Source organism: Heteronotia binoei, chromosome 12, assembly GCF_032191835.1.
Source record: "Heteronotia binoei isolate CCM8104 ecotype False Entrance Well chromosome 12, APGP_CSIRO_Hbin_v1, whole genome shotgun sequence".
Taxonomy (NCBI): Eukaryota; Metazoa; Chordata; class Lepidosauria; order Squamata; family Gekkonidae; genus Heteronotia; species Heteronotia binoei.
Window position 1 is genome coordinate 48,366,470 of NC_083234.1, and position 27,642 is coordinate 48,394,111.

Sequence of the window (27,642 nt, forward strand, 5' to 3'; positions counted from 1 at the left end):
GTGTAGATTTGGGCCCCCTTTAGGCGATCCAAGAGTTCAGGGATCAGTGGTAGAGGGTACCGGTCGCGAATGGTGATCTTGTTCAGGGCCCGGTAGTCATTGCACAGCCGGAGCTCCCCACTTTTCTTCTTCACGAAGAGCACTGGAGCAGATAGGGGAGAGGTTGAGGGTCGGATGAATCCGCGTTTCAGGTTCTTGTCCAGGAAGTCTCGCAGAGCTGCCAACTCCGGCTCCGACATTGGGTACAGACGCCCCACCGGGAGTGGTGCCCCAGGTACCAAATCAATGGCACAGTCGTAGGGCCGGTGAGGGGGAAGCTGATCAGCTCCTGTCTCTTCGAAGACATCAGCAAAGTCCACATACTTCTGAGGGAGCTGAGGACCACCACTCGGGATGCCAGCTGCTAGAGTGGTGGGAGGAGTCAGATGGGGGCATGGGTCTCGGAAGCGTAGTTCCTGCTGGGCCCAGTCCACGATGGGGTTGTGCAGCTTCAGCCAGGAAAGGCCTAGAATCAGCGGGAAGCGAGGCATGCGGGCGACATCAAACCGCAGCTGTTCTTGGTGCTGCTGGACGTGGAAGGTGATGGGACAGGTCTCCTGGGTGACGGGGCCAGAACGGAGGAGGCGCCCGTCAATAGCCTCCACCAGCGACGGAATCCCTTTTGTCTGCACAGGGATCTGGTGCTGCTTCACAAAGGCGGCATCTATAAAACAGTGGGCCGCTCCCGAGTCCAGCATGGCATACACGAACAGCCAGCGTTCGTCAGGCAGACGGAGTTTGACTGGTAGCAGGAATGGCCCTGGGGTATCAGCCCGCTGTTCGGAGGACCCAGCTAGTCGCCCCAGGCTGGGGGGTCCACTTACGCCTGGGGCTGCCCTTTTGGCGGCGGTGGCAGCGAAGGTCCAGGTATCCGATGCTTAGCAGGGCAGCCAGAGGCATAGTGGCCTGCCGTGCCGCAGTAGAGGCACAGATTCTGCGTGCGGCGTCTGGTCTTTTCCTCTGGGGTCAGGCGGGGTCGAGCAGCTCCAAGCTGCATAGGCTCATCCTTGGTGCTAGTACTAGCTGGGGACGGGCGAGGAGCCAGGTAGCACGGCGCAGGGAGCTGGCGCCCTCTGGTCTTGGCTTGGCGGCGACTTTCCAGGCGGCCATCGATGCGGAGGCAGAGGGTGATAAGTTCTTGGAGCGTGGGTGGCCGTTCCACCCTGGCCAGTTCATCCAGGACCTCCTCTGCCAACCCCTCAGTAAACTGGTCCATCTGGGCAGCCTCATTCCACGCCAAGTCCTGGGTCAGGAGCTTGAATTCAGTGGCATATTGAGCCACCGAGGAGTTGCCTTGTTTCAGTGCCCTGATCTTCCGGTTGGCTGTGGCTGCTTGGACTGGGTTTGAGAAAGCAGCAGACAGGTGGGCCTCAAACCCCTGGTAATCAGTCAGTAGGGGAGAGGACGCGACCAGTAAGGGTGTGGCCCATTTGGCCGCCTGCCCCTTTAACAGACTGATGACGAAACACACCTTGGTTTTGTCATTGAGGAAGTCCCGTGCTCTCAGTTCAAAGTACAGCCGACACTGTGCTAGGAAGGCAGGAAATTCTTCCACGGCACCCCCAAATCTGTCAGGTGGGGGAACTGGGCACTTGGCTGGAGCACTGTCCGCAGGTTGTTGCTGCAAGTGCACTACTGCCTGTGTTAGCTGCTGTACCTGGGCTTGGAGCGCAGCCAGTAGTTCTGTGGTTTCACTTGCTTCAGCATCCATCCTGTGGAGTGGGTGTTTGTCGGTGGAAGCAATCTGTCACGGCTGGGGCCGGGTCAGGCAAAGTCCAGAGGCAGTCCGAGGTCTGTAGCCAGTAAGCAGGAGGGTCCGAGGCGCCAAATCCGAGTCACTGTAGAAGTATCGCAGGTCTGAGGTCCAGAAGCCGAGGTCAGGGAGTCCAGAAGTCCAAAGCCAAAGTCAGGGAGTCAGGAACCAAAGTCAAGCCGGAGTGGATGCTAGAATGTCAGGGAGATGACTAGTTGCTTCCACAAAGCTTCCTCCCAAAGCCCACAGCTATATAGCCCTCTGCTGGCTGTTGCCCGTTTGGGCTAATTGCTGGCTCAGGGAGGCAGCCAGGATCCTGTTACCACTCAAGCATCCTTGCTCTTAGAAGGGCCAGAATCCTCTCAGAACTCAGGGCTCAGGGAGCGTCTTGCTTGTGAGCGTGCCGCCCTCCTCCGATCCCTGAGGTCCTGCCGGAGGCGGTCACGCACACGAGCCACCCGAGAGGGCGAGGCAGGGGGGCTGGGATCTTCTCCAGCAGGAGGCAGGGGCACTGGTGCAGGTGGCAGGGGCACAGTTTCCTCATCAGACTCAACTTCCTCTGAAGGGTCCCCAGCACCCATGACACCTTGAGGCTTATGGTGGCAGGGCTCGGGGGAAGCGAGCTAGACTGCTGTTCTTTTGAGGGGTTATAGAGTGTTTCGAGCCCGTCCCTGTGGCATTGGTCCCATCATTGTGGGACCCAGGGGGCCGGCGTAGCGGCCCGCCAAAGCAGCCTGTCACTAATAACACAGGTCGAGATGCAGGACAGGAACCCGGAAGTGACCGACAGGCTGCTTCAGCGGGCCGCTGCGCCGGCCCCCTGGGCCCTACAACGATGGGACCGATGCCACAGGGACGGGCTCGAAACACTCTATAACCCCTCAAAAGAACAGCAGTCTAGCTCGCTTCCCCCGAGCCCTGCCGCCATAAGCCTCAAGGGGGCTCATTTTGCGGCATCTCCCGGCGGGAGGGTGGCACCCGCACGGGACACATATCAAATGAAAGAGGGGGCGCAGGGCTATCAGAAACAGCCGGCAGAGGGAGTCGGGAGACCACCCCACTGGGGGATCCACACCCCGAAAGTGATGAAGGTGGCGCAGATAGACCCAACAGAGCAAACAGGACAAAATAAATAGACTGCATTATGCAGCACAGTTGAGAAAGTGCCTTATCCCATATACTGATGAAGTAAATACAGGATCTGAGAACAAAATTGCACCAGAAGACACAAACACAAAGCTCCCTTACACTGAATCAGTGCTTGGGTCCACCAAAGTCAGTATTGTCCACTCCAGTCACAAACACAAAGCTCCCTTACACTGAATCAGTGCTTGGGTCCACCAAAGTCAGTATTGTCACATAAGAACATAAGAGAAGCCATGTTGGATCAGGCCAATGGCCCATCCAGTCCAACACTCTGCGTCACATAAGAACATAAGAGAAGCCCTGTTGGATCAGGCCAGTGGCCCATCCACTCCAACACTCTGCGTCACATAAGAACATAACAGAAGCCCTGTTGGATCAGGCCAGTGGCCCATCCACTCCAACACTCTGCGTCACATAAGAACATAACAGAAGCCCTGTTGGATCAGGCCAGTGGCCCATCCAGTCCAACACTCTGCGTCACATAAGAACATAAGAGAAGCCCTGTTGGATCAGGCCAGTGGCCCATCCAGTCCAACACTCTGTGTCACATAAGAACATAAGAGAAGCCCTGTTGGATCAGGCCAGTGGCCCATCCAGTCCAACACTCTGCATCACATAAGAACATAAGAGAAGCCCTGTTGGATCAGGCCAGTGGCCCATCCAGTCCAACACTCTGCGTCACATAAGAACATAACAGAAGCCCTGTTGGATCAGGCCAGTGGCCCATCCACTCCAACACTCTGCGTCACATAAGAACATAACAGAAGCCCTGTTGGATCAGGCCAGTGGCCCATACAGTCCAACACTCTGCGTCACATAAGAACATAACAGAAGCCCTGTTGGATCAGGCCAGTGGCCCATACAGTCCAACACTCTGCATCACATAAGAACATAAGAGAAGCCCTGTTGGATCAGGCCAGTGGCCCATACAGTCCAACACTCTGCATCACATAAGAACATAAGAGAAGCCCTGTTGGATCAGGCCAGTGGCCCATACAGTCCAACACTCTGTGTCACATAAGAACATAAGAGAAGCCCTGTTGGATCAGGCCAGTGGCCCATTCAGTCCAACACTCTGTGTCACATAAGAACATAAGGAGGGAGGGAGCGAGGGAAGGAAGGAAGGAAGGAAGGAAGGAAGGAAGGAAGGAAGGAAGGAAGGAAGGAAGGAGGGAGGGAGGGAGGGAGGGAGGGAGGGAGGGAGGAAGGAAGGAAGGAAGGAAGGAAGGAAGGAAGGAAGGAAGGAAGGAAGGAAGGAGGGAGGGAGGGAGGGAGGGAGGGAGGGAAGGGAGGGAGGGAGGGAAGGGAGGAAGAAAGGAAGAAAGGAAGGGAGGAGGGAGGGAGGGAAGGGAAGAAGGAAGGAAGGAAGGAAGGAAGGAAGGAAGGAAGGAAGGGAGGGAGGGAGGGAGGGAGGGAGGGAGGAGGGAGGGAGGGAGGGAAGGGAGGAGGGAGGAAAGGAAGGGAGGGAAGGAAGGAAGGAAGGAAGAAAGGAAGGGAGGAGGGAGGGAGGAGGGAGGGAGGGAAGGAAGGAAGGGAGGAGGGAGGGAAGGAAGGAAGGGAGGAGGGAGGGAAGGAAGGAAGGGAGGAGGGAGGGAAGGAAGGAAGGAAGGAAGGAAGGAAGGAAGGAAGGAAGGAAGGAAGGAAGGAAGGGAGGGAGGGAAGGAAGGAAGAAAGGAAGGAAGAAAGGAATGGAGGGGGGAGGGAAGGAAGACCGCCCCCTCCCGCCAGCCCCCCCCGCTTTCGGCCCCCACCCTCCCTGCTTACCTTCTTCCAGGGCGGGTGACGGCCTCTCCTCCCGGCGGCTGGTGCTGCTGGCGAGGCTGGCGGCGGCTGCGGAGGCCGGGGAGGGCCTCCGCTGGTCTCTGGAGGACCTCCAGCGACCAGCGCCGGCCTCTCCGCAGCCTCCGCGGGTCTGCGCTGGTCGCTGGAGGCCCTCCAGAGTCTCTGGAAGGCCTTCCGGGACCAGCACCGGCTGCTCCGTGGCCTCTCCGCGGCCTCCGCTGGTCGCTGGAGGCCCTCCAGAGTCTCTGGAGGGCCTCCAGCGACCAGCGGAGGCTGCGGAGAGGCCTTCGCTGGTCGGCGCTGGTCCCGGAAGGCCCTCCAGAGTCTCTGGAAGGCCTTCCGGGACTAGCGCCGGCTGCTCCGCGGCCTCTCCGCAGCCTCCGCTGGTCGCTGGAGGCCCTCCAGAGTCTCTGGAGGGCTTCCAGCGACCAGCGGAGGCCACGGAGAGGCCTCCGCCACCGCCGCCGGGCCCCGCGCGCGGGCGGGGAAGGCGGCGAGTGAGGGAGCGTCCCTGCGCGTGTGCAGGGGCCCTGCGCACGCGCAGGGACGCTCCCTCCCTCACTCGCCGCCTTCCCCGCCGGCACCCGCGGCCCACCGCCTCCGGGGCTGGCTAAACCGGGACCTCTAAATGGTCCCGGTATAGCCAGCCCGGGAGGCGGGAATAGGGGGCCAGAACCGGGACATTCCCGGGCGCCCGGGACGGTCTGGCCACCCTAGCCGGAACGCTTCCCATGCCAGACGGAAAGGCATTCCGGTGTGTCCGGCTCAAAAAAAGCTCTGGTGAAATGTATGTACAAGTCAAAAATAATCAAGAAAATTACAAAGGCTATTTATAACAACAGTAACTAGCAATCTTCCTAGTTCTACTAAGTTAAACACCTGCAATTATTAAAGAATACCAACTCTCTTTGAAGTTAGTATTAGACTTCTTGATGAACTCCAGTTCAGCAGTTTCATGTAGTGTTTCCCTTTGAAATTCTTTTGCTGATGGCTTTTAGACTGCTGCTTGTGCCCAGCAAGACTGAAATGAATAATGCGATCTATGTTGGTATATTCTTTTGCCTACGGGGTGATCTGTCCATTCTATGTAAAGAACAGGTGGGTATTGTTGCCACTGAAGGATGAGCAAGTGGGCTTGTACAAGATGGTGTAGCTGATGTTATGAGGTCCAGCAATAATATTGCCTTAGTGGATATGGCACCTGGCTTTTTTTCCAGGTCCCTGGATTTGTCTCTCTGTTAGGTGATCTGTTGACAAGAATCTGTTTTGGGAGAGAGACTGTCTATAAGCAAATAAAAGTCTGCCACCCAAGGCCTGGGAGAGAGATTATCCAGGATGAGCTGTAGTTCATTGATAATGTGTTGGACAAGTCTCCCACCTTTGACTTGGAAAGTTCCTGGAGATTTGCGGGGAGTCCCTTTCAACAGAGGCTTAATATGTGGAAATGGGCCTTGTTTCTCGGCAGAGGTTTCCTGTCCAGCTCTTCCTGTTAATGGGCTGTTTTACAGTTCTCAGAGCTGCACACTTAATATGAAAATAAAATCCCTTCATGCCTAATAGTTTGGATAGATTAGTTACGCTTTTGAAAGTGGAAAATGAGAAGCTGAGGTTGTAAATCAGAAGAACTCATCTCAGTTGATAAAAGCACTAATTGATGAGGTGTGACTTCATCTGAAGAGCTGTGGAGCTGGAGGAGGAGGACCTGAGCTTCTCTGTACATAATCTTTTCTTGCATAAAGATAAATTATTGAAGCTGAGAGTGTTAAATTACTCCCTCTTGCCAAATGGAAAAGAAGAGGCCTTTTGTCACCTGTGTGTGTTAGTAAGATTAACATACTTCAGACTCAATTATTTGATACATACCAGGGTCATTTCATACAAAAAGAGGTGCTGAAGCTCATTAAAGGTGCAAGCACCAGTCGTTTCTGACTCTGGGGTGACATTGCTTTCACAACATTTTCACGGCAGACTTTTTATGGGGTGGTTTGCTATTGCCTTCCCCAGTCAAGCATTTTACCAACCTCGGAAGGATGGAAGGCTGAGTCAACCTCGAGCCTGCTACCTGAACCCAACTTCCGCCGGGATTGAACTCAGGTCGTGAGCAGAGCTTAGGACTGCAGCTTTACCACTCTGTACCATTAGCACAGCTCACTTGCACAACTCACTTGCACAACTCATTTGCATCTGCTGCACACCTCTGACATTCCCGGAAGGTGTACTAAATTATATCAATTATATCAGCTCAGCAGCTACCTTAAAATGTTTCTTGAATTACAATTGTCATAATAAAACCTTACTCCCATCATACTTTTTTTGCAAACATATATTTTTTTAAATTTAAAATTACTTTCTCCTATGTGGCCACAGTGGCATGATGAAGATTTCCATACGTCTGCTTTATATGTTTTGGTTATTTTCCCATTTTTTGTGGGGGGAAATATTAGAAAGTTTCTCAAATCTAAGAGTTCAGCAAAATTCTCATAGGGGGGTTGTACAATGGAGCTCAGAAGCAAATATTTGGGGGTGGGGGTGGGGAGAAAGAAAGAGCACAATAAATTTAGAGGTTCCGGAGGTCTGCTCCTGTGAGCTGCTGCCCAAAATGAGGCCTGGATACATACGTCTGCCTATAAATGTTACTTTTCTTTCTCAGCAGATTCCCAGTGCAAACAGGTGCTCTGCTTGGCTGTGTGAACCTTTTGTTGAGACTCCAGGGACAGACTCAGTATCCTCCCTGTGTACTTTCAGTTACCTGACTGGTAGGTGCTGCTGGAGGTGGTTTCTGGTCTGGTGTTAAAGATCTCTAGGGTGATAATTCTGGGGAGATTTCAGCATTCATTTGGTAGTCACATCATCTGGCCATTCTGAGAACATTATGGCTGCTCAGTGTACCATGGACCCAAATCTCCAGGAATTTCTGAGGCTGGAGTTGGCAAAGCTAAGTGCAATCAGTGTATCAGGCATGTTAATGGAAGCAAAGCAGGTCCTTGCAACATTCAGGGAAATAACTGAGAGGGATGGTGGTCATATAGCTGGTGTGATTGTTGCTCAATTCACACTTGCAGCAGAGATTCCATGACCATGTGGCACTCCTATGCGCATAGACAAGAGAGGCAAAACATATTTATGACAAGGGATTGCTTGCAGCCTGCAGTAAAGCTGCTAGGCTGCTTTAGCATGATTTGCTCCCCTGGTGAGGGAAGAGCGGATCTTTGGCCCGTTTGGGTGCGATCTTGAGGGGGCGGGGCTTGGACGTGTTAATGGCCAAGCCACTGCTTCCCCGTGCAGTCCTGTTGTCGATCGATCGGCCCTCTCGCCCACCCTGTTTGTTATGTAAGCAATTGCTGGTCATCTTAGGTGAGGGGCCGGGTAAAAATTTTTTGCTCCCCAGCTGATTGGCTGTTTCTGGGGTGTGTTTTTTGCCTACCCTACATAGCAAAGCAGTGGATTGTGGAATTGGCTATCAGGAGATGCAATTTAGTAATTGGTCACTTTGGTTTGGCAGGTTTTACTGGGTTAGGGTACTTTGCGGCTAGGGGAGGACCACGAAGCATCCCCCTTTTGGGGAATCAGGGGTCTGGCATAATCAACCTTGGGGTTTGAGGACCTGGGGTGGGGAAAATGCAGACTGTCTTGGAGGCTCGACTAGAGGGTGCCTTCCATTGAGACATGCGTCTGGTGGTTGGGCCCTCTGGGGCATGCCTCCCTGCTGGGCTGGCCTAGCGGAAGCTGTGTCTCACAGCTCTGGCTGGGGGCTGGGTCTCTCGCCCGTGAATGGCGGTCTGTTGAGACCCCTAGCCCTGACCATGCCGTGCTTTTGGGTGCCCTTGCCGTTGTGATTATTATAATTAATAAAGTGGCCCTTAGTTTTACCAAAACCTTGTGTCCGACTCTTCATTCCGATCTTGGGGGGCAAAGGATGTTGCATTAAGATGTTAGCAAGGCTAAAGCCATATATGGAATGTGTCAGAATGCCACGCCTGGTCCACTCCTTGTTCCTATAGTAATATGACGCTTATAATGATGTATGGGAAATAGGCCTGTCCTTAACTGTAACCTCTATATCACTTACTGTAATTGATTATTTGTGCTTATAAAAACCAATGCCTTTCAATAGATTGGGGCTCAGACCTTCTGAGGACACAAGTTCTGTCTGAAGCCTGTGCACATTAATAAACTGAGCTGTTTTCCTGACTTGCCTGAGGCCTGCTCTTTGCCTGAACCACCAAGCGGCCTTGTTTTCTGCTACAGGACGAGTCCTCATTCTGATCTGATTGGCACTGTGAATGCAAAAGGGCGCTGGTTCTTCCACGTGGAGAGTTATTCTTTATTTTCTTCTCCAGCCCACCATCCCCCCCCCCCAAAGTACTGTTGTTTTTGCTTTTATTTAATTTTCAGGAGCAAGGATATCACTATAGTATAAAAATATCCCAGCTACAGATAAATATATATTTTAAAATCATTAACAAGCCAGGCAGTGGTAGAAGGGGGGAACTGCCAAGCACAAGGGGAAATGGGGAGAGGATGGCCAGGAGGTACAAAATTTCACATTTTCCCTTCCACTCTTTCCTTAACCTGCTCTGGGTCCAATCTCCTGGAAAGATTGTATCAAAACAGGTTTGAGAAAAATTGGAGCAGAGCTAAGAAAACCCAGAAGGTTGATAGAAGCACAGAAGTATTATAGAGACCCAAAATTAAATCTGCAGTTCCGGGAAGGAGGGGAGAATGCAGACAGACCCAAGAGATCTATGTTGAACTGGCCTCTGATTGTCTTGAGCTTCTGGCCATTGTAATTTATGCTACTCCTGTATCACTTTGAACAGGAGAAAAGCTCATGTTGCTTGACTTATTTTTAATTAATTCAGAATTGCTTCTCAGGAAAACCTCTCAGTGGCTATAACTTGGCATAGCACCATCTGCTTTCTCAGTCTTTGAAGACTCTGTGTGATTTACAGCATAGCCCTGTAAACAGATCGTATGCATTTTGCTGCATAGGTCTGTAGATGAAAATAATAACTTTTGCCCAGTTATCCACCCTATGGAGTTCTTCCTATTTTATTTAATTACAGAAAACAGGTGTCAGCAGTGTAGAACCACTGAAGACAGTTTCTGACTTATACCAGCTGTTTAATTTTGTGATGCATGTTAGGGAACATTTATCAAATATATAGGGGAAGGGAGCAGCAAGGATATGACACAGGAGATGGGGATGGAGAGGAAGCCTCAAACTGCATTTATTTTGTATGACATAAAACTATGCTTATTTTATATGGCATAAAATGTGTTGCTACCCTGCCAAAATACTGTGCTGTTTACAAAACTGAGATGTGGTTTACCAAATTAATGTGTGTATTCAGGTTTACAAACAAAGGGCTGGTTTAGAAAGAAATAAAATAACCTTTTAAGACAGCATGAACAAATATTGTGTTCCAAGTTCACTTCAAGGTGTTGGCATTGACCTTCAAAGCCCTATATGGTCGAGGACCTGCTTATCTATGGGGCCGCCTTTCTCCATATGTTCCCCAGAGAGCACTGCTTTCAGGGACACAAAACCTACTGTATCCCCAGACCAGGGGAGGCCAGGTTATGCTCTACACGGGCTAGGGCCTTCTCAGTGGCAGCACCAGCAATGTGGAATGCCCTCCCAGAGGCCATAAGAGCCCTGTGGGATCTCTCCCAATTCCACAGAGCCTGTAAAACCAAACTGTTTTGGCAGGCCTTTAACATTTAAATGGGAGAGGACTGCCACCCTACACTGCTGAACGATATTACTCATAAGGAATTACAACCACTGTAGGATCACCATCAGAAAGTTTTGTTCCTGCCTATTGAAGTTGTTAACAGCACCATGATATGTATTTAATTGTTGCTTTTTTTTTTTAATTGTATGTTTGAATTGTTTTAAACTGACTGTTAGCTGCCCTGAGTCCTCTTTTGGAGAGGGCAGGATAGAAAATTAAAATGATGATGATGACGACTTCTGGACAGGAAGTTTCCTCACCCTGTTTAAGGGTTATGTTGATTAAGTGCTTTAAGAAATGCATTTTCCTTCATTACGACTGCAGCTTACCTCTAAAGTCTGAACATAAAGCATAGGTGATCCAACAATGATTGCCACTGTCCAAACACATCCTTATTTGAGAGAGAAAGAGAGAGAGAGAGAGAGAGAGATCATTACCTTGGAACCTTCATGAATGCATCCATTTTTAATCCACTTTAGAATTAAATGCCCCGTTATATCAATTGCAATATAATGTAATAGAAGATATGCAAGTTGCCTACCTTGCAAGCAAAGAATTGGCTTCTAGCCTCATGCTATTGAAAATGTTGTCAAGTCTAACCTCAGAACACAATCTGATTTTTTAATTGAATCCATGTGGATGAAAAGTCTTCCCAAAACTTACAAAGTATTATATTCTTCCAAAAACTTACAAAGTAGTATATACATACAAAAAGATCTCTTAAAGGACTGCAGCCATCCGTCTATGCTGTTTAAAGTGACAGTCCCAATAATGTCCGTGTTCGTGTCCATACATTGCCGACCTTCACTTCCTTTTAGTAATATACGTTTGTATTGTTCATAAGCAGCCGGCTTCCAGGAATAGATCACACTGTGGACTTCTCCATAGTATGTATTCAACAGTTATTACATTGGTGAAATGAATCCTAGGTTAATATATATGTAAACAGAGAGTTCCCTGTTTTCCTATTAAGAACTCGATGCCAAATGAGAGCAGAAAACTATTGCTACAGAGTAAAAATATTAGAGCACGGGATGAGTAATATAAATTTGTATGCATTGATAATATGATTTATGATAAAATTTGTAATAATACTGGTATGCATGTATGTTAGTTCCGATAAAGTTATGGCCAGGAAGAAGGAAACCAGAAATATGGAATTAACCCTGCATCCCTCTGGTTTTAGTTCCTTCCAGTGTATATTCCATGTGCCCCAGTCATACCAAGCATTTTGTAGGCTCTCTTGTTTGTGTACTGCCTCTGGATCTTCAAGGGGTGGACGATGCCTTGGTATCTCTCTATGGCAATGCATGTCATGGTCAGGGTGCTAGTGACGACAGCAGTGGTCTGTATGAAGGGGACCATCTTGCACACAAAGGGGCCTGGAAAAAAAGAAAGTTACATTTTAATGTTCTGGGCAATTCTTTCAAGGAGCTGCAATTGTACTTACTGTCATGGACTTTTGTAATGAAATTTTTTAAAGGGATCAATAAGAAGAGCCTGGCTGAATCAAACCAATGGTCCATCCAGTCCAGCATTGTCTTTCCAACAGTGGCTAACCAGATGGAGGGTGGACGATGCCTTGGTATCTTTCTATGGCAAGTATCAGCCAGTATTGTAATGCCCTGTATAAAACGATGGTGCAGCCTCATTTAGAATACTGTGTACAATTCTGGTCACCGCACCTCAAAAAAGATATAGCACTGGAAAATGCAGAAAAGGGCAACTAGAATGATTAGGGGGTTGAAACACTTTCCCTATGAAGAAAGGTTAAAACACTTGGGGCTCTTTAGCTTGGAGAAACGTTGACTGAGGGGTGACATGATAGAAGTTTACAAGATTATGCATGGGATAGAGAAGGTAGAGAAGAAGTTCTTTTCTCCCTTTCTCACAATACGAGAACTTGCAGACATTCAATGAAATTGCTGAGCAGTCGGGTTACAACTGATAAAAGGAAGTCCTTCTTCACCCAAAGGGTGATTAACACATGGAATTCACTGCCACAGGAGGTGGTGGCGGCTACAAGCATAGCCAGCTTCAAGAGGGGATTGGATAAGCATATGGAGCAGAGGTCCATTAGTGGCTGTTAGCTACAGTGTATTGTTGGAACTTTCTGTCTGGGGCAATGATGCTCTGTATTCTTGGTACTTGGCGGGGGGCACAGTGGAAGGGCTTCTAGTGTCCTGGCCCCACTGGTGGACCTCCTGGTTTTTTTAGCCACTGTGTGACACAGAGTGTTGGACTGGATGGGCCGTTGGCCTGATCCAACATGGCTTCTCTTATGTTCTTAGATGCCACTGAAGAAGCCTGTTGTTTGTTCCTAGAGCCTGATGTTCAGAGGAGTATTGCTTCATTATTTATTTATTATTCAGATTTATATTCTGCCTTCCTCACAAGTGGACTCAGGGCAGATCACAACATTTTAAAAAACCCAAAACGTAAAATTGATATAAATAGCAATCAACTCCAATAAAACAATATAAAATCTTAAAAAACATAGGTTTCCAACTGGACTCGCTTGGTCTCCAACTTTCCAAACTGGGCTACATAGAAAATAGATGATATTTCAGTACTATCAGCAGTGTCAGCAGTATCGGGGAGGGGGGCTAAAATTTTCCTGGATGCCCAGTTGCCTCAAACAAAGGCCTGGTGGAACAGCTAGATGCTGCAGGGCCCTGACCTCTGCCAGAGGCATGTTCCACCAGGTCAAGGCCCAGGTCGAAAAAGCCCTAGCCCTAGTTGAGGCTAAGCAGATGTCCTTTGGGCCAGGGACAACCAGAAGATCTTGTTCCATGGAGTGCAAGGCCCTCTGGGGCACATATAGGGAGAGGCAGTCCCTCAGGTATGTTGGTCCCAGGCTGTGCAAGGCTTTAAAGGTTAGTACCAAAATCTTGAAATTGATCTGGTACTCAGTCAGCATCCAGTGCAGTTGGCAGAGCACTGTCCGAATGTGGCCCCACAAAAACAATGCCATCATCAGACATGCCGAGCATTCTGCAGCTGGAGTTTCCGGATCAGTAGCAAGGGCAAGCCCGCATAGAGTGAGTTATAGCAGTCAAGCAGTACAGTAGTCAAGTCTGGAAGTGACAATTGCATGGGTTGCTATAGCCAAGTCCTCCGGGGAGAGGTAAGGTGCCAGTTGTTTAACCTGCTGAAGATAATAAAAGGCAGATTTGGCTCTCCTTGGTTCTGCAGAACTCAACTTTGCTGTGCTATCAGGATTCAGCTACTAGAATCCTGACATCTATTGATTTGTTGACAAGTACAAGATTGGATTGCCCATAAGATGGCCAGAAGGGCTATCATGGAGCTTGGCTGAAGTGGGATCCATCTATGACCAGGGTTGCAAGACTGGGAGGGTCATTGAGGCTTATGGTCACTAAGTGGAAGGAAGCCCCCATATCTCTACTGCCAGACTGGGCTGGTGTCAGTGACAGTAGAAACAAGGTTAGCAATGTATAGGTGGATGGTTACTGAATGGGCAGTAATACCTTGCACAGGTGTATAGACACAGGGTAAGAATGTGGGGTCTGTCCCCTATCACATTTCACTGTGAAGAACACTTTGCAGAACCGTGGTTGCATTACTTATACTATGCAGACAAACAGCACCTTTTGGCTTTGACTTGCTATGTATTGTTTCTCATATGCAATTATCCTGGTTTTAATGGACCAGAAGTGTTTACAAATGTGGATAATTAATTTGGAATACTGTGTACAATTCTGGTCGCCTCACCTCAAAAAGTATATTATAGCATTGGAAAAAGTCCAGAAGAGTGCAACTAGAATGATTAAGGGTTTGGAACACTTTCCCTATGAAGAAAGGTTAAAACGCTTGGGGCTCTTTAGCTTGGAGAAACGTCGACTGTGGGGTGACATGATAGAGGTTTACAAGATTATGCATGGGATGGAGAAAGTAGAGAAAGAAGTACTTTTCTCCCTTTCTCACAATGCAAGAGCTCGTGGGCATTCGATGAAATTGCTGAGCAGTCGGGTTAGAACGGATAAAAGGAAGTACTTCTTCACCCAATGGGTGATTAACATGTGGAATTCACTGCCACAGGAGATTGTGGTGGCTACAAGCATAGACAGCTTCAAGAAAGGATTGGATAAAAATATGGAGCAGAGGTCCATCAGTGGCTATTAGCTACAGCATATTATTGGAACTGTCTGGGGCAGTGATGCTCTGTATTCTTGGTGCTTGGGAGGGGGGGTGCAAAGTGGAAGGGCTTCTAGACCCACTTGTGAACCTCCTGATGGCACTTGGGGGGGGGGGGTTGGCCACTGTGTGACACAGAGTGTTGGACTGGATGGGCCATTGGCCTGATCCAACATGGCTTCTGTTAAGTTCTTATTCTTCTCACTCATCTCATCACCTTGTCTCAGTGTTGTACTTTAGGTTCAGTTTGTCTGAAGGGGCTTGGTACTAGCTTAATCATATTTTCTCAGGGCTTTTTTTATTTTTAGAAAAGGCCCAGCAGGAACTCACTCGTATATTAGGTCACACTCCTGACATCACCATTATTTCACACAGGGCTTTTTTTGTAGAAAAAGCCCAGCAGGAATTAATTTGCATGTTAGATCACACCCCTGATGCCAAGTCAGCCAGAACTGTGTTCCTGTACGTTCCTGCTCAAAAAAAGCCCTGCTTTCTCCTGCCAATTCCATTTGAAAAAAAGATTCTGGGTTGGTTAATGAAAGAAGGGGGAGGGAAGGGAAGAAATATTAGTGCCTTCAACTCATTGGCTCCCACTTTCCTTAGGGATCTCTGACAAAATCAACCATAGCATCTAACCTGCAGTCACAATAATTTATGTTTTCAAAGCTAGTCAGGGTTTTTTTTTCTTCCACATAATTTAATCTAGTATGATGGACTCATGTTGGTTTATGGTGTACAAACTCCTATGGCAAAGAAATGAGCACATTGCAGTAAATTATGCCCCCTACCATGCCTAATACCACCTTCATCACTCTTAAAATAATCTTTTGCGTGGGACATGAAAATAATGAGCGTGTGAAGCGTCTTTCCCTCACCACTGGGTAACCATAGTCAGCTATCATTCATGAAGAATTAGGAGACACAGCTTGCTAGCCAGGATGGTATGTGGCTCTGTGTAGGCAGATTGTTGTCCCCTCTGTTTTCAGATGTTAGTCACTGTTCTGGCTATTTAAAAAAATCATTTTAAAGGCCTTTTCTGTATGACTAGAATGAAGTAACTCTTCCCCTTTAGGCTCTACTCCAGACTTCACAGGAGCACCGCATAATGGTGTTATAACCCAGTACAATGGTGTTGGTGGATCTCTAGGCCACATTGTCTGCCTGACTGGCCAACTTTGCCAGCCATGACTGATTGACCTCTTAACCTATGTCTATAAAGACACAGCCTAAGAGGCTGAGGGATGTTCCTTTTCATGACAGTTAAATTTCAGCCAAGCCAGGCTAAAATCCTTTTTAATTGAATCAGGACAAGCAGTGAATGGGGGAGGGGATTAGAAGGAGGGAGAGTGAGCCAGCTTGATGGTGTGGGTTGCTCTCTGCTACCACACACTGAAAGTCTTCTACTTCTTTCCATGATTGTGTGATAGCTAAGGTGAGATCTGTATAGAGATTTTTAGCTCTCATTTTTAGCCTTGTGGAGGATAAGTCTATAGTTCTTAGAAGACAGCATTATATAATTGCTAGAGTGCAAACGGGTTGTTGGCCCCTCTGTGAGGCAGAAAATCTGGTTCTTTGTAGTGTCAAGCTAGAGTCTAGGAAGCTACAGGTTTGAATCCCCATTCTGCTATGGAAGCTCACTGGATGATTTTGGGCCAGTCACACGCTCTCAGCCTAACCTACTTTACAGGGTTTATGTGAGGATAAAATGGAGGAGAGGAGAATGATGTAAGCCACTGTAGCCCCATCTCCCTGGAGAGAAAGGCAGGATATAAATGAAATAAATAAAAAAGAAAGGAAATACTGTCTGAGGATGTCCCCAGATCAGATATTAAACTATTCAGTTCTGATAAATATAAAGAAAAATTCCACAGTGCTAAAAATTTGCTACAGTCTAAAATGCATTTCAGTGTATTTGTTTTGTTTAGAAAGCACACATATTTTAGCAAGTATTAAACATATACACCATATCTTGTTGCAATACATTATTCTGCAATTTTAATCCCCAAGAGCCAAATAGCCTGCTTCCAAATTTTAACTTCTGTCATGAGAACAATTGGCCAATATGAATGGAAGAATCCATTTTCATAATATGACATGGTCTTTTTGCATCTTAATTTATTTAGAAATCACTCCCTCTGGCTACATGTTGTATTCAAGTGGCTGACTAATAAAGATTTTAACGCTTCTTGTGAAATGTACGGAGAAAGCTGGAGATCATAGGCAAGCACCCAGTGAGAAACCTTTCACTCTGTTGATTATCTTAGATTTTCTCTGGTTTAGCCACTAATAATCTCAATGGAAGCAGAGATAAACAAAAGATTGAGAAAAGCAGCCAGTCGCGGCTGCTCATCTGTACATTTTGGATTCACCTGCAAAGAATTAAATCTTCAACTCTTATTTATGTAGTTTAGAACAAAGTAAATTGACAGTCTACATGTGGTATACACAATAGTCCTTTTCAAATTATAAAACTGGGTGCTGGGAGCCTGCCCAACCACACACAATGGGAATATGTGCTACCTATGACCCTCCTGAGTCCTGATATGTGCAGTCACCACATCAGATGGGGACACCTGCTAACCAAGATGCCTGGAGAATTTTGAAAGGTCCACCATAGATGGCAAAATAATCTGGAGGGGAACACAAACCAAATACATGGAAGGAGGAACCCCTGGCCAGCTGCTGCATCAGACTTCCTTAAGGCACTGTGACTATGAAAAAGGTTCAGATTCCAAAAATCTTAAATTCTTTATCAAGGTACTGGAACACATCAGTTTCTGGAATGAAAGAAGTGGGATTCTAGAAAAGCAGGCATACAGAGAATGCATGTCACACACATTATGGCATGTGTTGGAAAGGATAAGTCCCTCCAACTTTAAGTTGTTAGTTTTTACAATTCTCATGTGCTTTTGGTGGGCATGGAATAAATTTTGAACTGGATACTGTCTTCCTATTTATTTAGTTGCAGCAGCATAGCTTCTATTGCACAATTAGGGCACACATGTATAGCATGCTAAATTTATAAACAGAGCTGCCAATGGTGAGAAGTGTATTAAGGCTAACTTGTGACCTATCCTTAGCAGTATTAGAAGAACAGAAGCCAGAGCTCCAGAGTTCAGATATTAAGGACATGAGTCAGGGATTTATTAGCATAACACAATGGTTTGTAAGCTTGGAACAAGGCAGAGAAAAGAAGATACTTCTGATCAGTCTGTTGCCAATGGTTACAAAGAGTCTGGGCCTTGTCTACTTGTTGCAGCCTTTATTGGCTTGGAAGGGCCTCTCCTTGACAATCAGTGACTTAAGACTGGCACATCTGTGGGAGAGGAGCAGCATAGAGATGTGACACTGTAATCCTACTGGACTTCTTCCAGATGATCTCTAGAAGGAAGCAGATGCTTTAATCAGCAATAAGTAAGTTATAGGATCTTTCAATAATTTGAAAAGGTATGGAAACTTTTAAATACATAAAGAAGTACACTATTTTTATAGTGTACAAAAGCAGCTGCTGTAGATATCGTGATGTACGAAACCATTACAACGTGCAATTTCTGTCTTTATGGATATGCCATCAGTGTACACAGCTCCGTATCTCACATAGAGTCTGAGAAGGAGAGGTGATGAACAATAAAAATAAGAGAGGCGGGGTTTTGATGGTAAACATGAAACAAATATGAACTGTTCAATGCATATGTAGAGTTCTGCCTGAATAATCATGATTCCCAGGTCATTTCAATGGTGGGAGCAAGTTCTATCTGTCCTCAACAGTCGATTCAAAACGTATTTAGTTAATTAAAGGACAAAGTCTATTAAGAACAGACAATTGGCTGTAAAAGTACTGGAGTAACCATAAAGGCATATCTTCTTGGGACCTGGATTGGCATTCCTCTAAGCCATCTCTTCTGTATGTCTACTGTTCTGCAGTTTTGGTTTAGAACTGCAAGTATGTCTATAGGATGTGAGTCACTCTTTCAGTCTAGTAGAGGACTAATTATTTGCTAGAAAATGAATCACAGATGGAAAGATTGGGAAGTATTGATGCAACTGTGTGCATTCTGTCACCTAATTTTATCTGTACCATCTCACAACATTTTCACTTGTTACTACTTGCACCTGGGAACATATTCTGAAAACGTAAGAAACATGATTGATAGGCACATGCACAAATTAAGAGTTTTACTGAGAAAATATTTGCTCACAAGTGGGAACCTATAACAGGCATATACCTCCAAGACTCTCTAAATAGGAGGACAAATGAATGCCACAGCTTATTGCTTTGTAAATCAGTGCTGCAAATATCTTATGATTCATGGTAATTCAATTTAGAGTGCTTCTCTTCTTTATGTAAATGACAAATACAGGCAATATTCAGAAAGTCCAAAGGAATATGCTCTTTGGGAAACTTAGACTCTGTATTCTAGGATTTTAAAACATCTATGGTTGCCCTGTCTTCCCATGCTCTGTCTACCACTCTTTGGCAAAGGATCCTATTTCCTCAGAAGCTGCACCTCACTTCCATGGTCATTCACTGCTATGCTGCCATCATATAATCTAAATAAAGCTGAATTCTTCTGTGCAGTCAACACGTTGTAACTTCCTGAGTTTTGTGAAAGTTTACACAATTTAAACCATTTTAATTAAGTCTTCTCAGAGCATGAGAATCCTAATTCCCAGTTCATTTCAGTGGGAGCAAGTTCTTGTATGAAGCTCTCCTTGTATGCAGGAAATTGTGTGATGCAATCACCATCCATGTAAAATAAACATCTTCACAATGAGTCACAAATTCAACTGGTTTCTCGAAATGCAATTTTGTCCCGCTACCTGACGAAGCGACAAGTGAAACGGCTGATCTCAGCTAGCAATCAGTTGTCACTTTGTGTCAACAATGAACTTACCATAGTCCACAGGAGTGGCAAAGAAAGATATTGTCTGTATTTGAAAGTATATATTCTTGGCTGTGAACTTTGAGCTATTGGAACTCTTTCCCTTTAAAAGTGTATTTACCCCAGCAGTGCGAGGAAACGATTTCTTTGAGTCTGTTTTCTTTTGTTTTTTTGGAGTTGAGATGTAAAGTGTTATCTTTTTTAACCACATATTGAAAAAAACAAATACTTATATTCTTAAAATATATTCTTAAATATATATTTTGAATTGCATTTATAGATTTAGTAATTATAGATGTGAGTTTTCATAGCTTTTTGCGCAGGACTTTTGTCACAGCTTCCTCCTCAGTATAGAGTCTCTAAGTCCCAATGGGGGAATCCCCTGATTTTTTTAGGCTGCTCCCCACTGCCAGTTAGCTGGCTGGTGGAGGGAAACCCCGCCCCTACAGCCACAATGTACCTTTTCACCTTGGAAGGCTTAGAAGAAGCCTGGAAACTTGGAAGGCATGTGTGCCTTTAAATCTCAGTAAGAGCAAGGCTGAATGGGGGCTGGGGTGAGCTGTTAGAGCCACATGGCTGCTCCCAGTGAATCTGCGAAGCTGTAAGAAAAGAAGAGAGTCCAGTTCCTCAATTTGTTTTACATTCCTTTCAGAAGTCATTTGCTTAGTAAAGAGTAAACTAGAACCTTTTGTTTCCTGTGTTAGTCTGAAGAAGTTGGTGGAAATACAGCAGATTGTTACATTCAGCAACATCTGTGAGTAAATTGCCCCAGTGAGATCACAAAAGTGTGTGCTTGCAAACTGCCTGTATTTTGGCTGCTTTGTGAATGTGTGTGTTCACTTTCATTTAGTGGAAGTGCAGCCAGCTGCTAGGGAATGAGGAAATGAAGACTGTATTCAGGGGAACTGTACTGCTGTATTTTTATTTATTTATTTTAGGGAATGGGGAAGTCTCCTGACTCTGCCCCAAAAGTCCTCAGGTATTTTCTGAATTGGACCTGGCAACTCTAACCACCAACCATCTGAAGTCAAGTTCTGAAGGAATGAACTACAGCGCAACTATTATTACAGAGTCTGCAAATTAAAAATAAGGAAACCTGCTGCATTTGCTTCATTCTGTACAGAATGGATATTACAAAGCTGATATAATTCTAAATGCTGGAAATAGCATGACAGTCATGTTTGAGACCTTCATGAGGGAAAAGTGTGAAACAGTAATAATAATGTAATAAATCAATACATTTTGATGGCAATAACAGAAGGAATGTGAAATGAGTCCTCAGGAGGCATTAAAGGACTGCCACCAATCCATGGTAATAGCTTCTAAACAAAATTTGTATTGTGATGTTATAATTTTCAGTCCCTGCAAGTAACAGATAAATCAACTGAAGAGGAGTCAGGAAATTACATCATATGACAGAGAAGGGAAACAGAGAAGATTCAAGTTGGTGGCAAATGTATGACTGAAAAACATCTAGTAAGAATCTGGTTATGATGAGGTATTATATGCAAGGATATTTTTTAAAGCAGAGTGTCATATAGTTGTATGATTCCCTTTATTCTGCCCTGCAATAACAAGTGATAAAATACAAGAGCAGTTTTCCTAGATGATCTTTGCTAGACCAGCCATAAGCTGGAGGCTAGTGTCAGTAAGAAGGTCAGCTTCCACTTTATATGTGATTTTTTAAAAAAGGTATATACTTGTTTTAAAGCATTCACCTAAAATATGTGTGAACATGACAAACATGTATAATACATATAAACTAATCAGAGGATTGGGATAGGTTTTGGCTTCTTTTTGAGGGGTTTGCTGCTGTTAGTGGGAGTGAGCAGATTCCATTTGTATTCTGTGGGTTTGATCTGTCAGCTCTCGTTTAACTTTGAGAGTTTCTAAAATAAATGTTGGGATTGCTTCATACGCAGTTTGCTAAAGTTTTCAGTTTGCATCTTTTGTACTCTTACAAGTTACCAGTGCATACAAGTACCTATGTGCATTGACTGAGTAATACAAAAGGAACATTGATATAAATACATCACAAATTTTGTGCTGTGATTTAATCAGTATGTATATCTGTCACTATTTTTGTCCCACCATTCCTCCAAAGGACTTGCACTCAATCATTGGGGATGGACTTCTCATACAGATTGGCTGCCCCAAACCCCAGTCATTTTCCTTTGTCCCAAACAGTAGAAAAGAATCCAGAGTAGTGACCTCTTAACTGTGAGCAGCTACATTTTCAAAAAGGTGTACTTTGAAAAGAAAGTGGGAGATGTGAAACTTGTGGCTTTACTGCTAAAAAAATGAATATGCCGTTTCCCCTTCCTCTGTCTCTGTGGCCTTTGCATCACAGTCTTGTCTGACTTTTCGGGTAATAATGGTTTTAAATTAGTGCATCTGTAAAAACTGATGTGCATGTAGTTCATTTTTGTCACAATAGTGAACCTCTTACTAAATCTCCACTTCACTCCCATGTGTGCTTTATCATGATAATAGGGAAAAAAGGAGTTACTTTTAACCCAAATAGTAAAAAGAAAGAAATAGATATGGTGATACTTTTTCATAGGGGAATTAGCTTCTGATGGCCAGGGAGTTACATAGATATTTGCCATGATCTTGAAGAATAAGCAAAGACCCTTGTTAAGGAAAAGGAAAGGAAAGGTCCCCTGTGCAAGCACCAGTCATTTCCAACTCTGGGGTGATGTTGTTTTCATGGCAGACCTTTTACGGGGTAGTTTGCCATTGCCTTCCCCAGTCATCTACGCCAGGGGTGGCTAACAGTAGTTCTTCAGATTTTTTTACCTACAACTCCCATCAGCCCCAGCCATTGGCTATGCTGGCTGGGGCTGATGGGAGTTGTAGGCAAAAAAACATCTGGAGAGCTACTGTTGGCCACCCCTGATCTACGCTTTCCCCCAGCAAGCTGGGTATTCATTTTACCGACCTTGGAAGGATGGAAGGCTGAGTCAACCTTGAGCTGGCTACCTGAAAACCCAGCTTCCACTGGAGATCAAACTCAGGTCATTAGCAGAGCTTAGGACTGCAGTACTGCAGCTTTAACACTCTGTGCCACGGGGCTTATATAAATGCAAAAAGTAGAAGGCCATTGCCACAGGTGGTCATTCACTGGCAGATCAAACAGTATAAAGATCAATATAATAATATAATAATTTAGTCTGATAGGGAGTGGCACTTTCCCCCTGGTCCTTCTTCCATACCTTCAACAGAAGTCTGCCACAATGAAAGTAAATGGGAAAGCATTTCTCACTGCTGTATCTCCATGCCACTTTGAGTCCCTTTGGGAGGGTAGTGGGGTTACAGATCTTGCACACAAATACAGTGCTTGTCTGTTTGGGGAAAGATTGTTGCTATCAAGTGCAGACCTGTGACTCTCCTCACTGCCCCCATCCCCATCCTGAAGATCTCTGTTGGTGGCAAGCAGATTGGTTGTTATGCAGCCTGGGTTACAATATTTCTGGCTGCTATTTTTGACATAAACTCCACACTGAGCAGAAAAAACAGGTTAAACATTCCCAAATAAATAAATGTCATGAACAGCTTCACTTGCTAAATTTCTGTTTGCCTAGCTGTTGTAGTAAACTGTTGGGAACCTTAACTCAGGGTTAGATACTAGAGTCAGTTTAGTGCAGTGGCTGAGAGTGTTGGACTCTAATCTGGAGAACCGGGTTTGATTCCCCACACCTCCACATGAAGCCTGCTGGGTGACCTTGGGTCAGCCACAGTTCTCTCAGAACTTTCTCAGCCCCACCTGCCTCACAAGGTGCCTGTTGTGAGGAGAGAAAGAGAAGGCAATTGTAAGATGCTCTTAGATTCATTTGGGTAGTGAAAAGTGAACTTTTCTAACCAATACAGTAAATCCATGTAGACTAGAGATTTGTAGGGTTCACATCCTGGGTTTCCTTTTTTTAGGTTATTTATAGGCAGCTGCTCTTTCATTTTACTGACTCACAACAATCCTAATTCTGGCAATTTCAAAAATTGGTGCTATATAGTGGCTCACTAACTCCTTCCCCGCCTAATCATATGGTTCTTTGCAACAGTGTTCTGCCTGCCTAGTCAGTAAACAACAGAACAGTAGGCAGGTAGAACACTATTGCAAAGAAGCCTGGCCCAATGAAAGTAAATGGGGAAGCGTTTCTCACTGCTGTTGTCTCCATGCCATTTTATGTCCCTGTTTGAGAGAAGCGGGACTGCAAATCTTGCACACAACTACAAATCCTGTCTTGGTTGCTTTGCTGTAACAGGTTGATATGGCTACACTTCAAGCTTCTTTGTGGAGCAGATATTTGGCATAGATCCAGCTTTACCTGGGAAGGTAAAGCTGCTCCTGCCCTCAGTATGTCTCCAGTGTGCAGACTCTTATCTGGAAGAACGAGGTTTGAGTCCCCATTGCTCCACATGCAACTACTGGAGTGATCTTGGGTCAGTCAGAACTCTCTCAGAGCTGTTCTGCTCAAGAGCAGTTCCCATCAGAGCTTTCTCAGCGGCACCTACCTCACAGGGTGTCTGTTGTGAGGAGGGGAAGGGAAAAGGAGATTGTAAGTCATTCTGAGACTCCTTCAGGTAGTGAAGGGCAGGGAATAAATCCAGTCTCTCCTCCTCCTGCAGAAGCTGCTTGCAATGTGACTGATTCTGGGAAACATCATTAGGTTGCACTGAACTCTTCTCCCCCCCCCCCATTTTGGTGCAAATATTTGCGCTGTTTACTTCTAAGGCCCCTAGAACAATATTTTCTATTCATCAACAACCATCATTCAGTGTCAGTGGGCATTAGTGCTGTAGGATAAGTGCTGTAATACTGAGAGCCCACGCTAGAATATTGGAATAGGGCTCAGGCAGACCTGGATTCCCATCTCAGTTAAAGTTCCTGGACATCCTTGAACCATTCATTATCTCTCAGTCTGATCTTTTTTACAGGCTGTGAAGGGGATAAAGTTAGGGGTGAGGGTTGAGAAGAGTTGATAAAAGTACAGAATAAAATTCTTCCTATTATTGTAAGTATATATGTGCCACATGAGACACACACTGGCAACGTTTAAGACTGGAAGGGAGCTTTAACAGAACGCACAGATCTTAATTAGTGGCAGTGCAGTTTCTTTCCTGGAATTTGTATCCAGGAGCTGAAAATGATTTAGGGACATTGCAATGATCTGTGACTTCTGCTCACAACACGAAGGTATTTACCATTGCTAATAAGTGTCTCAAGCATACAAAAACTGTCAACTGAATGCACAAGCTGTGGCACTATTAAGCAATTTTTATGCTTTCACAAAAATGATTCAGATCTGTATTATGCAGCTTTTGGTATTTTTGGATGGCGAATATGTTGTACCATTAAGCCAGCTGAGGATAGGCATTTTAGTGTGGCTTGATCTACATTGCAAAAGTTGACTATATGCATTTGCAAACAACTGCCCCAAGCTTACAATGTAAACATTTGGTAAAATGAATGTGACCATGGCTGGAATACCAACCCCTGTATGCAAAATTCCATGCATGTTTTCAGTTTTTGTTAGCTCCCCTATCTAATAGTATTCTTCCCATGTCTCCTGAAAAGCCACAATGTTGGTTCAGCAGTCCCCTCTGGAGCTGCAGATCATGAGATACAAAAGTGTTGGGGTAGAAGGCTATAATACTCCTTTCCTGTTCACCTGTGGACCACTAGTATGAAGGTGGCAGGGCTGGATCTCAGCTTAAGTGATTAAAAGGAAAACTTTAGATTCCTAACACAGTTGTGTTGGATGGTTCCTTACACCCCACAAGACAAAAGAAAGCCAGTAATTTTATTCCCTCACTGCTGTTTTATATGGATCCTGTCTTCTCTTTGCAAGAGAAAACAGAGATGTAGTTATCATTTTTGAAAGACTGAATGCTAGCATTAGTCATTCATGTAAATGACTGAAATTTAGACTTGATTTCAATCAATCAATTATAGGTCTCAAGAAGTCAGTTTTTCTTTAAAAAAATTATTCCTCAGTCTGGTTTGGATCCAATCAGCTTTTCACACAAGTGAAAAAGGGAGGGGAAGGTTCCCTTTGGCCATTATAAAGCTATGCTGGAGAAATATGTGAAACAGGAGAGTGTAATAAGGAGGGCGACTGGATGTGAGTTTAAAAATTGGCTGGATCTAACTGGATTACTAACTTTCATGAATCTGAAAATAAATGAGACAGAACAGATGTCATTTAAAATAAAATGTATGAGAGAAAAATCACTTGCTTTTCATAACCACTGGCATGGGGCACAGTCCACCAAAACTTCCCCTGCATAAGCCAAGTAAACATAATTGGGAGTGGCTCATTTGCCACAACTCCTCCAATTTGTTTCCATCAAGGTTGCTAAGGAACTGTCCTTAATGAGCACGAAGTATGCAATTCAAATATTACTGTAATTTGATTTAGGTTAGTCGACACACACAATCCAAATCAATAATGGAGCAATTCAAAATGCTAGGGTGGAAGAAAGAAGAAATGTATTTAAGACTCACCACCCAGCCATTCTGAGGAAACGTTCTGTAGAAGTGTGAAGGGTATACAGAAGAAAGTTACCAGCAGATCACTGCAAGCCAAGGAACAGATGAAGATATTGGTAGCAGTTCTCATAGTTTTTTTCCTTATGATGATATAGACCACTAGGCTGTTTCCAAAAAGTGCCAGTAGAAAGATGACTATGTAGAGAACCAGGAAGATGACTTTGGCATTGAGAGGCAATTCAGGGATGTACACTAGAGGTTTGAGCCCATAAGCAACTATGAACTCTTGCCTGGTCATATTGTGTTCTTGAAGAAGCCTATTGAGAGCTTCGGGAGTTACATTCAGTCGCCTTTCCATGGTCTTATTCTGTATTCATTCTATGAGCTGTGATGTCTGGAAACCGTTCCTGGTGTCCATAAGGGTGAATCCCAAAGCTATTCCATGAGATGAGCTGTCCAGGGTTCTGAATTCAAGCCGCTGACCTCCTTTCTGCTGTTCTTCAAAATGCAGACTGATTAGGTGGAGCCTGACCCAAAAATGATGCTGTGTTATGCTCAGAATACATTGCCCAAAGTGCTGGAGCTAGAACTGCCCCATTCCAATTACTTCCATTGCAGAGTTCAACTCAGCTGCTGTGGAGCAGCAGCTTCTTTCCACGCTTGCAAATTATTTGATCCTCAGGTTAATGTGCTTGAAGCACTTCCACGTTTTTTTAAATCTAAGAAATGCATAGTAGATGTTGTCAGAATGATGTAAAGCCAGATCATGTAAAACAGAGAAATTAGCCAGGGAGCTGTAATTTTTCTTCTGCTGCTGTTGTCCCCCTTTAGACACATACACACATGTACACACACACTTGTGTAGCCTGTCAGACTACATTGAAATCTTTAGCAGCATTCAATTCCTTTTCCTTACAAAAGAGTCTCACAGCTCCTTGCTACATAAAGCAGGCACATGCTCCTTTCTGTCCAAAAGAACTGCTAGGCACTTAAGATTCTTCGACTATATAATGCTGCCTTGGACCAATCAGAACAAAAGGCCAGTTAGCCAACTGCTGAGTCTGTTCACTGATAACAACAGAGTCCTCAACAGCAGCATTTTGCATCCCTGATTGTAATCCATTAAAATTAGAACAAAATAGTCTGAACCATTAACCCATGGTCCTTCAAACACTTACCAAGAGCTCCAAGGAGGCAAAACTGCAAGGATTTTTCCCTGTGTAGATTACCTTCTGGGACTTGAACCTAAACTAGGACTGCAAGCTTTGAGCTGATTTTGTTGACAGATTAGTCAATTAAATATTAAACTTCAGGTCAAGCTGTGGCATATTTTAATTGGAATGAAAGGGTACATTGCCATGCAGACCACACAGACATGTTCATGCCTTCCTTTCTTTCCAAAAAGAAACTTATAGGGATTTTTTTTTTTTTAGATTTGCATTCAAAGATGGCAGATATTCTGTATTTCAGAACTGAACTGCTGGGGTTTAGCTTTTAACAATAGGACAGCACAGATAAATGAAGTTGACAAGGTGTTGGATGCATCAGCCCTGAGGAACAGGACTCTAGTTGCTTGTCCTAAGGAATGGCATAATTGATTCTTATTACCAAATCAACTTCAGTGCTCGGTCCATAGCTCTTTCCCAGGTAGAG

General features: G+C 45.2%; 1 protein-coding gene across 1 annotated transcript in view; it reads right to left on the reverse strand.

Annotated features, from left to right (window-relative positions):
* The window catches only part of LOC132580260 (pyroglutamylated RF-amide peptide receptor-like), a 39,092-nt gene extending 12,715 nt beyond the window's left edge, over positions 1-26,377 (reverse strand). Inside the window, exons 1-3 of the mRNA XM_060250967.1 lie at positions 26,005-26,377; positions 11,682-11,840; positions 10,788-10,849 (exon numbers count right to left, since the gene is read on the reverse strand). Coding sequence (XP_060106950.1) covers positions 10,788-10,849; positions 11,682-11,840; positions 26,005-26,347 — 564 coding nt within the window. The 5' untranslated portion in view covers positions 26,348-26,377. The remainder of the gene's footprint in view (positions 1-10,787; positions 10,850-11,681; positions 11,841-26,004) is intronic.
* Between the last annotated feature and the right edge of the window lie 1,265 nt (positions 26,378-27,642).